At 30.5% G+C, this 13,115-nt stretch overlaps 1 protein-coding gene across 1 annotated transcript; it reads left to right on the top strand.

The window, feature by feature from the left end:
• The first annotated feature begins 1 nt into the window (after position 1).
• LOC148604898 (uncharacterized) lies at positions 2-12,651 on the top strand. Its single transcript, XM_088551066.1, has 7 exons — positions 2-438; positions 2,444-2,523; positions 4,033-4,139; positions 4,748-4,820; positions 6,392-6,486; positions 6,809-6,893; positions 9,286-12,651. The coding sequence occupies exons 1-7, from the start codon at positions 143-145 to the stop codon at positions 9,498-9,500; spliced, it is 951 nt and encodes a 316-aa protein (XP_088407192.1). The 5' UTR covers positions 2-142; the 3' UTR covers positions 9,501-12,651.
• Positions 12,652-13,115: the final 464 nt, after the last annotated feature.

The raw sequence follows: 13,115 nt of genomic DNA, 5'->3' as shown, positions 1-13,115 counted from the left end.
TCCGGTTGCTTCTTGTTGCTTGGTGCACGTAAACAACAGGTGCTTTTTGCAGTAGATTTTTGAAAATACTAAACTTTAAATTACGAGCAAAAAATAGCTCTGCTTTCTCATGACCTAAATAATTTCTGTTGGAATACACGAAATGGCCACGGGTCACATTCTCCCAGGCTATGGAAATCCAGTTTCCTGTCTGAAAAGAGCTCAAACCGCAACCTTACCTCTTGATAAGACAAAACTGAAGGAGTTCGCTTTGTATAGACAACCAGGTCCAAATCCTGACGAATTGTTACAAATAAGGAATGAAGCTACACGTGTGTGGTCAGCTCAGCCAAAGCAGCCTACAACCTACAATACACATTTTTCTGGAAAAATTTTGGATGAGCCTACTCAAAGTAGACCATCTTCAAGATGCAGACGCAACAAACCACATCCACCACAGTAAGTTTTTACCTCTTAACTTCAATAGATGTTTTTTTTTAATTTATAACACTCTGCCAGTAGGCCAGTTTGTACTTTTTTAATATTAATAGTTTTTTTTCATCCTATTGGCTTTACTGCTGAAAAAGTATTTGTCAGAATGAGATATTTTTCTTATATCTGTAATATGATGATAAAGACTTGTCTTAAAAGAGAGAATACAGTGTTGAATAATCAATATATCTGTTATGTTTTGACAGACATACAAGAAAGCACAAGAAATATATTGAACTGTTTCGCTCCAGAATTTGTTTAATGTTTTTGAACAAATTACTCTTGGTGCTTTAAATTTGAAAAAAATGCCTAGTAAATTTTGCCTTTCCATCATCAAAATAAAGGGTTCAATGTTGATTTATGAATAGCTTTATTTAGAATGTCTCATCCTCCTGAAAACATTGAGTGTTGACAAGAGATTTAAAAGTGGTCAATTACCTATCTCTATATAATGGAGAGTTAGCTTTGCTGTTATTGAAATGCATTTATTATAACCTATACATCAGACTATTCATACATTCATCTTGATCTAGTCCCTTTGTGGGTTTTAACTTGTCGGTAACATATAATATACTTTGTGCCTGATCATACATATGTATCTGATGCTATAGCCTGTATAATATGCAATATTTTGTAACTGTTATTATATTATTTCTATTTACAGTGTAGCATGAGATACGTTTTTAAATTTCAACTCTTTTAAATATCTATTTATCAATATTAATATTGTTGTTATTTCTTCTTATTAAATTTTCAACAAAATTAAATTCATATGCAAACCCTTCAAGGGTTATCTTCATATTAGATTTTTTTGATAACCATCATTTAGTAGATTTAAATGTTTTCCATTAAAACAATCTGTTTATAATTTAAATGGTTTATGGTAGTGATTTAGATCTGTAAAGTCAATGAAGTTCAGTCACCTTCTTAATAAGTAATCAATGAGGGATTTAATTGTAGATCTGTTTGATTATGACAGATTTAAATCTCCCATTCAAATAACATTGAAAAAGTATGAGACACAATGGGTCCATAGAAGGATTTAACAGACAAATCTATCAAAATGTTTAATGTAGAATGTCAAATACTACCAGTTGGTTTATACTCAAAAATCCCTATTCATGAAAGATGAAATACTGTTTTTGTTGAACAGTTCATGTTTACTTTTATCTGCACGATTGTCAGTTTATATAAACATTATATTAAGAGCTCTAAAAGAAAAATATTGTTATCTTGTACCTTTTTTGCATATGGTTCAATAAAAAGAGTTTAAAGTTTCTCTTCCATAAAGCAATAAAAATCCAAGGCTTTTAATAGTGTGAATGTATAAAGCGAGGCCATTATAGTGCTGTGCTTTGAATTGCAATGATTTTTAGCATCATGCTATTGGATATTAATTTTATTTGGAATGCACTATTCTTGTTTTGCTTTAATTTTGGAGAAAAGCCTTAAGAGCTGTGCTATGCCATTAAGCACAGAGCTAATTCAAATATATATGGTGGGAGAATCTATAGTTTTTCTTCCACAAAGCATTAAAAACCCAAGGCTTCAAACTTAAGTATATCACTCCTAGTATCTATGCAATAAAGCTTCATTAAAATAAATGTGAGGCATTGAATTATTCCAAAGACATCTTATTTTTATGGAAAAATAATCTAGGTACATGCACATGTATTTTAAGTAGCAGTCTTTGTAAGAATCATGCAGTTTCTATTGTAATTCACTGGAAAAAAACTACAGTTTTGTTTGTGATTAAGTTGCTTTATTGGTCTGTAATATTAACTGTATAATTATTCATTCCAATCTGTCTGAAAAAATCCAGAAGTTTCTACTGTGTTTCTGTGTCATTTACAGTTATTTTCCTTAATTTTGAATTCTACAATACATATACATTCTGTATAACTTATGTCTCCCAAAGACAAGGGTTATATAAAAAGCTACAACATACATGTATGCCTTTTTTATATTACAGTGTGTTTCTGACAAACAGACTCCATTATATACCTGGTTATCAGAACCCAGATGCAACAATGAACAAAGAAATGTATAGAGGTAATAATATTGTTTTTGTATGGAACATACTCAATAACTTTGCAGTAATTTCTGACAGAATTGTTGTCCTACCAAACACTTTATTTGATTATAGGCTATAAAATATGCAATCAATTTCATATGCTTGATAAAGAGTAATCAAGGGAACCAATGTTATAGCGGTAATCAAAAGAACCCACTCCAGGGACAAAGACCAGACATGAAAAACAGACATACACAACAAAGAACACAAAGTAACTAAAATTATATATACAAAGTAACAAAAGTAAATGAGCAACTCGGACTCCACTAAAAACTGGGAGCATGGACCAGGTGCACCGGTAGGGTAAGTGTCCTAATTGTATTAGTCTTCCACTAAAATATTCACCATTTGGTTAATAGGTATATTGATTAATTTAATTTCCTTTTAAAATCACGATCATTTAAATATGCTTTCAATCTGTTGGTGTTTTGTTAATTTGATTTAGCATTGATAAAATAAAAATGAGACATATGTCAGATATTTATTTCTGTAAATTTAGAACTAGCAGTGATTTTTTCATATTGGGAAACAATGTGACTGACTTTTAATAACTATGATATAAACTTGAATGTATTAGATGGAAATAAGTGACAACTAGTAAATTTTTGTGTACTTATATTATAACATGAAATTCATGTTAATCAAGCTTCACTTGAAATTCATGTGAACTTCAACTGAAATTAACATGATTTTCATGTGAAATTCACTTAAAACAAATTTTATGTGAACTTCATGTGAAGGCTCAAATCATCCGAACTTCATGTGAACTCTGTCACAAAGTTTATTTAATCAGTTCAGGTGAAAGTCATGTGAAACTCATATGAAATAATTTTGCCTGTATAATTAAGTGTCAGTGTTTGTAAGAATCAGGCAAAATGGGAAAACATGCATGTCAAAACCCCACCGATCTGACTTAGTAATATCCTTCAAGGATACTTTCTCTATTTGAAAAGACCATTATTTGATTCCTGCATCACTGGTTTTGCTAGAATCTTAGAAAAATGAGGTTTTTGACAGAGTTATCTGCCCTTGAAATGTTCATTTTCAGTGCATTTCAGTGAAATTGTAACCCAATGGGCCAGCATGATATGGAAAATCTTGTCTGTTTTCTTTCATTCTGATGGTGAAAATAGTCAAATTAAACTATTAATACGGTGGGTTTTTCCATACCATGTTTCACCGAGTGACCCACTGCCTGATTCTTACAGATACTGACACTTAAGGTATCCAATATAAAGAATGTTCTTTTAGTTCAATTTTGATGGAGTGATAGTTCCCTTAAGTTCTTAAACTAAAAGTGCAAGTTAATCTGACACTCTGGCTACTTAACTGCTTGCAATACATTGGCATGTAATACAGCAACAAATGATTAGAATTGTCAACCTCCCGATTGTTACCCACATATTGTCCTTTATCACCTACTGTTTGCTAATTTGTTTTGTTTTTGAATATATGTAGCTGATATAATGGTTTGATTTAAATTACAGTGGATGCTTTAATGCCATGGGAAGAACAGGTAGAGAGAAGGAAGATTAGACAAAAATTTGTTCCGAGACAGAATTCACCTGCTGTGAACCAATACAAGGATCCAATGGTGGGTATTGGTGTTAAAAAAATATATATTAATATGGACTAAATGAATGTATACAGAAAATCTTAACTTAGTGGTTTTTTTTTTAAACTATGAAGCTTTAAACATCAAATATGTCTACCATGATGCAGTAACAAATTTAAGAGCAGCAGTTTATTTGCCAGAAACAGTGCTCCATAATTTCAGAAATTTCCTGCTTTCCACAGGGGAGTTTGTTATACATATCCACAAAAATTAACTTAAAAAAAGTCAGTGTATCAAACTGATCAATTAGCTAAAACCTGTCTTAAACATTATGATTATGGTACCCATATGTAGTGCATTCTATGTAAAATTACCTATATATTAAGACCACCTGTATTATGTGACTATTATTTCGCCTTCCATTGGAAAGTCACATGAGACAGATTTGACATTAAAATTGCTGAACTGAATTTCATTTGCTAGGGGTAACAGGAAATGGGAATTCTAGAGCCCTTTGGGTAGGGTGGTGCTAATTGTATGGGAAAGAAAAAATGTAACAAAGTGCATTTAAAATAACAATAAAACAACTGTAATTTCACTTTCTCAGATTATTTCAAACTTGTATTCAATTTGATTTATGATTACAGGGAGTAAGGGAGCAGTTTGAACCTGAAGATGTTGCAGCTGCAGAAGCATGGATGAAAGTAGCTGATGATAAAAGTTAGTCTAATATTTTTCATGATATGTTGTCCAAGAAGTATAAAAAAATTAAAACATAAAATATGAAGTTTTAAATTATAAAGTATGATTTTTATATTAATTGTACAACTTTTGTTTTCTAAATATTATGATTGATGACCTATCTTCTAATTTCTGAAGACATAATATTCTTCTGTTTTCGTTGTTTTTCTGTGACAGACAGGTGCACATGACTTTGTCTGTCATGGATAAATTAGCCTATGGCAACACGCAAAGTAAAAATAGTCCAGTAAAGTTCAGATGATCAATGATTAAAATAATCCAACTTTTTGTACACAGGTCCACATCTTTGAATGACAATGTATGTTAATATATTCAAATCATACAAAAACTTGAGAATTATTTACTATACAACGGAATTTTTGGGGTGATTAGTGTTCATTGCATATGATTAATGGGCACACAGTAGTACGATACATATTTTATGAAAGTTACTCATTGACATGTTTTGTAATTCAACAGCTTTTGGCTGTAAAACAGAAGAAATACATTCTTAGACTCGTCATCTATTGAAGATCTGAGATTTTTTCCACTTATGTGAGAAATTCTTGGTATTTTCCATTGCACTCTACTCATCATGGAGTTTTTTACACTCATGGAAGAAATCCTAGATCTTTAATATAGACTAGTGTGAGAACCTATTGTTCAAGCTAGGTACTGCTCATACATTATCAGTTCAACATTAATGATGCAGGTTGGAAATTGTTCTTGAGATTCTGCAGTCCAGATTGAAACACTAAATTAGATTGCTTTTTCACCATAAATTGTCATAAGTTCTGCTGAAGTTATTAATGTCGGGACGTATTGCAAAACTGTGTAGTAGTATTGTATTTCTATTCGAAATTTTGGATCGGTTGCAAAGTAAATTTATTAACAGAGGTTTTTCCAACCATTTTCTATCTCTCTATGTTTGCTTGTAAGCAGATGTTCTGCTAAATATATAGTAATAAATTTCATTTAAGGTAACAAAATTGAAAAAAAAATATTCTTGTAAATTTCAGGGGAGGTAATTCAACTGTACCTAGGTTGCCTTTTGATAAATTTTCATTTTATTCTTCCTGTCACTTAGTAACGGGAGTATCATCCCCACCCACTTCAAGTCCAAAGTACACTCCATGTTTTGGATGAAGTCCCAAGTACAATTTTACATTTTTGAAAAGACCAAATTCCTTAAAATTTGAAGTACAAAGAAAGGCTGTTTTGAAATGTTAAGTCCATGGCCTTGGGTGCCTAAGTCTAAAGTACACTCTAAAAATGATCAAAAATCCCAAGTCCAAAGGGAGGAGGGTGATACCCTCATTAATTATACACCTGGTACTAAACTTTTAATGTGCATTATGTTGTTACATTGTAAATATGTTCACACTGTTGTTATGTTAAAATCAAGTGAACTTACACACCCCACATGGGGTCTGCAGTGAAAAAATTTCCCTTTACTGTGAATCTATTAGGTAAAACTCTTAGTTCTTATGTCCATACATAGATTGTAAGTATAAGTTTTCTATTTTTTGTTTTACCTTTTATGAAAATAGCAAGAGATGAGACTGATAAGCTGGTGAATGCTTTAGATAACCTGAGGAGAGAGACACAGGTAGATCCTCCACCACCACCAACACCACCCATGATGGTATGTTTACTCTTAATTCTTATGCAGCATTTTTATCATGATCACAACAAAGATACTTTAAAGATAATTATAGTTCCTTTTGATATTTACACCTTGTGTAATAAAAAATTAAGAGTATCAGTAATATTCAAGGTTTATAATATAAAATAATATATATAAAATTGTATTTTCTGGTTATTTTAAAAATTGTTTTAGGAGAAAAATTTAAGTAAGGCTTTTGCCTTATCTAATTTAGGAGTGTAAAGCTTAATTTATAGTTGTCTAAAAGGATGTACGTATGGATAGACATTAATTAATTTTGGTTAATTTATTTATATTTTAGAGTGATAGAATGGTAACACCAGGACCGCCTGCAGGGATACCTCAGGCATCATTACACAGATGGATGAAATTTTCTGGTCAGAATGGTAGGTAGATGTACCAAAAAGTTGTAGTTTTGTCTTCAAACATTATAGTTTACTTATTTCATGCTTAAATAAGAAATTCGCTTATTACCAAAATTAGAACATTATGAGTTACCTCCCCTTTTGGAAGATTTTTTTTTTAAAGAATAACTATAATGAAAAGTGACTTTTAACCAAAAAGTAACTTTTAACCTTGAAAATGTTTTTTCTCTTTTTTTTTTTGAAGTCTTATGATTTAATCTTTAAAAGGAAAGAAGGCATAAAACAATAAATAGGATCATACAATTATTCATATAATAATGAATCATTCTTCATTTTCAACAAATATATATATATATAAGAAATCTTTTTTTAAATAAGTTGATATTTTATAGGCAAAAATAAAAGGTGAGTTTGATTGCAGGGGAGATAAACCAGAGTATACCTAAACTAAAATATACTTTCAAGATATTTGTGTGTGTGCACTGAATATGTCTGCAAAGTGGAATTAGTCTATCCTATGTAACCACAAACCTTCCAAAAGATAAATTGTGATACCTGATAGAAATTTAATTCCAAAATATATCCAGTCCCCTCAAATACATACTAACGTAGCAATTCAGTAAATTCTGTAGTAAGATTATCCAGTTTCGACTGAATTATATGTGAAAAAAATATCAAGATTCACTATCTGTCTGTCTGTCTGTCTGTCTGAGAAAATGTTTTTTATCATTATTTGGTGAAATAAACAAAACTAATATCAGTATTTACAGTTTCTCATTTTAACCATAAAAAGAAATATGGAAATGAGTTCAAGTGATTAGGATGTGTCTTCACAAATACATGTACATGGTATATTGTATAAAGTTTGAATCAAGATTTCCATGACCGTACCAAATTTTGTTTCAATGTGAAGTGACAAAGAATTTCAAAGAGAGTAAAGGCTTTCATGCATCTCTTTACTTAAAGGCTGTCAAATGCATGGACAGACACATTAAATACCCAGAAACAAAGGCTTTATACAAAAAATCTCTGCATGATCATTTTAGGTTTCATTGCATGAAAAATTTGATTTTGTACTGTAAAATTTTATTATGCCTAATCATGTATGGATATATGTTCAGTGGCAACTTTTCCTCATGTAGTAGTTGTAAGGGGATGTTTAATGACATTATTTGAAAGCCCAGACAGACAACAGTTCAAAGCTGAAGAAATTCTTATATTCCATGTAGGAAAATTTTGGCCCTCTCAAGCTTCTATAGACCCCACAAACCTTAACACAGGTTGGTCTTAAGACCACAGTGAAGTTGAAACTCCAGTATAAAAGTCAAGTACTCTTAATATCCAAACATCTCCCCTTCTTTTTCGAAATCTGTTCAAATTGAAAATTCTATATTATCAGTGTTAAGGAGAAATGCCTTATCATTTTACACATTACACAATGTGGATATACCATGTAATGGTTTGAGTGAAGTACTGTCATGGTAGCACTAGTATACAAAATATTTCTAGTGGTATCCCACACCCTAGGTTATGGTGTATGTCATTAAACCTTTAGTATAAAGTAGTGCTCCAAGCGATAAGGGGAGGTAAATCCCTAAGTCCCAAATTTCAAACTGCATGTTAAAAAGCTAGAAACATACTAGAACATGATTTGAGGACCTATGCATTTATGTTACTTCATAATCACTTTAATTTCGTCATAAACTGATTATTGATCTTGTCATGACACTAGTTACATGTAATATACAAGTCAGAAACAGGGGGAACAACTCTCTCCTGTACTGGACTGTCAACGAAGGTTTTTTTAAAACTGGGTGTAATGAAGCTGCAATTGTTCTTTCTTGCTTAAGGTGTGATGAAAAATTGAAAAAAATGATTTTATATACTGTAAATGTATTAATTTTCGTGGTTGCTAATTTTAGTGAATGAACATATTCACAGGTATCAATTTTCACTGTTTCAAAAAATGATATGAGCTATATAGTGTAAAAAAATCCATTTTGCGGGTACTATTTTTTGCAGCTTCCTGTCCACCAGAGAAATAGCGAATACAAGTACACCACAAAATTTTATAAGTTTGCAGTACACGGTATTGATAAACTGTAAACGTACTAATTATTCATTATTTGTGTGTTGGGCAGAAAATCATGAAAAACAGTACCTGTGAAATAGATTTTAAACACTTTATAAAGACAACCATTTTAATAAGCGGCGAAGTTAATACATGTGAATGTGTACACCTGGCAGAATCCATAAAAATTAGCAACCATGAAAAATTAGCAATCGCAAAAATTAATACGTTCACAGTTTATGTATTCCTATACTTCAGTTGCTTTGTACTTGTAGATCTTTTTAGAAGAAAATGTTTTTGAATTGCTTCCTGTTTAGTTTGATACATCTTTAATTCTTTCAGAAAATGCCAACCTTCAAAGAATATTGCAAAATATACGAAATGAGAGAATTCATGGTAGCCATTCATCTCGAATAGGGAGCACTTCATCTTTGAGGCAAAGGCGTAACCAAGATATGATTTCTATGAGAAAAGCTGTTATACCAAGCAAGACAAGAGGAGAATTTCAAATGCACCCTGAATGGCCACCATCTATACCACATCACTGGTTTCCTTAGAAATATTGTTGATTTATACGACTATTAGTAATCAAAGAACTGTATGGTTGTATAATGATCTGTTGCAAGGAAAGTTGAATTGCCATAATTATTTATCATAGGAGAGTGGAATTACCTTACTAATATAATGTAAGGAAGTTGAATTGCCATGATGATACTGTTATGATTACTTTTAACTGTCAGAAATCATATTGCACATGTATGCAAGGTTTTTGTTACATATATGGAGTCCTGTATAAACCAAAAATTATTTGCTTAGATAAAGCATGTTACTTGTCCACTAAATTTAGGAAATTTAGAGTTCGTCAATTTTGTCAACTGGCCAATAAAATGTGTTTAGAAGTGACAAAAATTGCTTTTCTAACATTTTCCATTATATTAGGACAGACAGAATATTCTAAATGGCCTTTGTATTTATCAAAATATGTCAATATTCCTTGGTATCTGTGTAAAAGGCACTTAACACAAAGATGAATTCCTGGATTAATTAGTTTTGGGTTCAATCAGGTTCCAGTTTTGTTGGCTAGATTGTGAATGCTATAATGTGTGGTCATGTGACATTCTTCATTTTGAAGATTTCAACAGTAATTGGACTGTTAGTTTTTTGTTGTTTTAACTTTAATTGTGAGCTATTTACAAAAAAAATGTTCATTGGATAATTATGTTTTAGTTATTTTAATCTCAAATTTTAACTTACTGTACTCTGTTTAATATTTTTAGCCCTTTGTTATTTACTTTTCCCAAAAAGGTTAAAAGTTGCTTTATTTTTTGGACAAACACCCAGTACTGCATTGTGGTTTGAAGTGGCACTTTACAATCTCCCATTTTTATGATACACATAAACACTAGTTACAGAAACTTATACTGATACATATAAAATAATTCTGAGCAGGTAAATACAAAATAATTATTCTGCATTTATAAATATACAGGTAAATAAAGAAACATAGCATGTTGCAAGATATTTTTAACAGTGCCTTAGATTAGTAGTATTTGCCAAACAAACTTCTTTATACATGACTACTATTAATGATATTTGTGTTTTTTTTTTACGTACATATGGTAAAGATCAAGATCAAGTTGTTGCAGTGACGTGCATATGTTTATTTGGTTTGCGCGTGGAGATTTTTAATATGGCAATATCTGTCTCACTGCAATATTGACTTTAGTACATGTTTTGTTCAATATACCTGTTAATTGTTTAGCTACTCAAACTACAAAACCCATATTTTTCATATAAAAAGTCATCTTATTTGCATAAATTATGGCAAAAAAAAATAGACAATACCTCTTAATTGCATAAATATTTAAAAAAAAATGTATTCCAAAATTTATTAAACATGTGCAACAAGGACTTATTTTAAGAGAAACTTATGTCAACAATATTTTCTCTTCCTTTAGACTAAACACTGAGACAGACATTTAAGTACTTCTCTGCCTAAGAATAGGGCAAAATGTATATAAGGTGTGGCACATGAAAAAAAAAATGCAGAGATTTTATTGCATTAATCAAATATTTATACTTTATAATCTCCAGTAGTATAACCATCAAAATGTATGTAAATAGGCTATGCAATTAAGAGGAATCCACTGTAATAACTTATTTAATAAATTGTAATATTTTTTTATTATATATTATTTTTATAATATATGCATTACATAAATGGTGAAACTGCTGGTCTTTGACAATAGTTTTTTTTTTTTTTTGAGAAATATTTTTGTTACTTGTTTATTATAGTTGTAGTTGTTGAATTTATAAAACTCTGCCAAACAATATTTACATTCTAACATACTGTAAATTCAGACAGTGTTGTAATAGATTTTGTAATTTTCTTATTGCAAATACATGTACCATGAATGGTTTTAACCCCAGTAATTAATTTATCCAGATTTCAATTGAATGTCCTTGACGTGACACGGTTAAAATAAAAAAAAAATCCAATAATAAATGCACACATAAAGTTTCTAATTCATAGTAATGAGATATTCCTTGTTGTAAACTTATTTTTGTGACATTTCGTCTTAACAGGAAGAATAACATGTATTAATGTACATTCCTTATTTTTCGCTTTTTCAGATCACAAAAATATATCCCAATATTGCAAAATTTTTAATGTTGCCAGTATGAACCTTGTAGTAGAATAAATAATGATAGCTATTCTGGCAATGGTGGTTTAGGGAGTTTATTCAGCATGGTCTAGTAGAAATTTTTTTTTGATCCCCTACTGTAAGGGATAGTAAAATTATGCTTCATTTCTTGACTAAATGTTATATGTTATTCAGGATCTTCACAGGAGATATGGTCAAATATTCCCTATCAGGGTTCTGTATACCCTTTGCCAATGGCTCGTGGAATATAGAATGCTGACAGGTAATGAGCCCATACCCCCTGTGAAGATCCAGAATAACATATATGTTTTACTGGAGTGTCTTCAGTGTTTAGTAATGTTTTTGTATTTCTTCTTCAGTTCTGCTCTCTTCATAAAGATCAAATATGCATTCTGTCAATTTACATCTGGATAACATTGTGTAAGGAATTGTTATTTTTCTTGAATTTTTCACCTATTCTTATTTGAAAAGACGTTGACTTCCTACATATAATAATTTGATTTCATACTTTTTTTTAACTCTACTTTCATAAAAAAAGAAAAAAAGATCCTGATCTGCTTCCATATCCCTGTGTTAAGCTAACCAATCAAATTGTTGGATAACCTGGCATATTTCACTCCAGTAAAATATGTAAATTAATTTATTCCCCAAGTTGCATCTATTACAAGGAAAATGACATACTACTAATTATGAATCATGCAAATAATTTCCCAAAGGGAGATAATTATTTAATTATTTTTTGTTAGAATGTAATGATTCCTCTTGATGTAATTGTGTATAAATGTAATGCATTTGAAAAAAAAATGGGTTCTTTGTAATATTTGATAACACCTTCATGTTTTAGAGTATGTGCATCCTTTACATGCATTGATATTTTTGTTGTTGAAAATTGATAAGAATTTAAGATTTGTACAATGATTTTGTCTTTTGTAGAATGTATTGTTTGTTATATTCTGAATCATTTTAAAGTTTGAAAAATAGATCTTCCAAGTATGATTTGTTTTTGCTAGAAAATTAGAATGAAATAAATCTAGGGAAACACTTTTACTTTGTTATCTACTTTTACTGTAATCAAACACACAAAAGTATTCTTCTTTTTCCACCTATGGAACAATGAATATTTGGTTTTATTTCCTCTAACAATTACCGGTATCTGTTTGAATGCACATCTACATATGATACCTATTTCCATAATACATGTAGTTTAACCAAAATTCATTCTACAATTCAGAGATTTGAGCTAACAAGGTATGTGAACAGATGGACAGACATAGTTTCCTATTTACCTCAAACTTTATTTGCAGGGTTATTTTTCAATATACTGTAATTATTTTGTGAAGCCCTTTACCAATTTGAACTTGGGCTTAATATTAAATCACACAACCCTCGATTTAGTTACTTAGTCTTTATAAATTCTGTTTTAGTTCTTAAAATATACATTAGAACTTCCAATTTCATATAAAGACTAAGCACCCCCCCCCACCCCCCACAGAAAAATCACATTTA

This window comes from Perna viridis, chromosome 10, assembly GCF_037379345.1.
Source record: "Perna viridis isolate PV_CMFRI_1.1 ecotype Kerala chromosome 10, ASM3737934v1, whole genome shotgun sequence".
Lineage (NCBI taxonomy): Eukaryota > Metazoa > Mollusca > Bivalvia > Mytilida > Mytilidae > Perna > Perna viridis.
The sequence above is the reverse complement of the archived record's forward strand: the minus strand, read 5'-3'. Positions and strand labels throughout refer to the sequence as shown.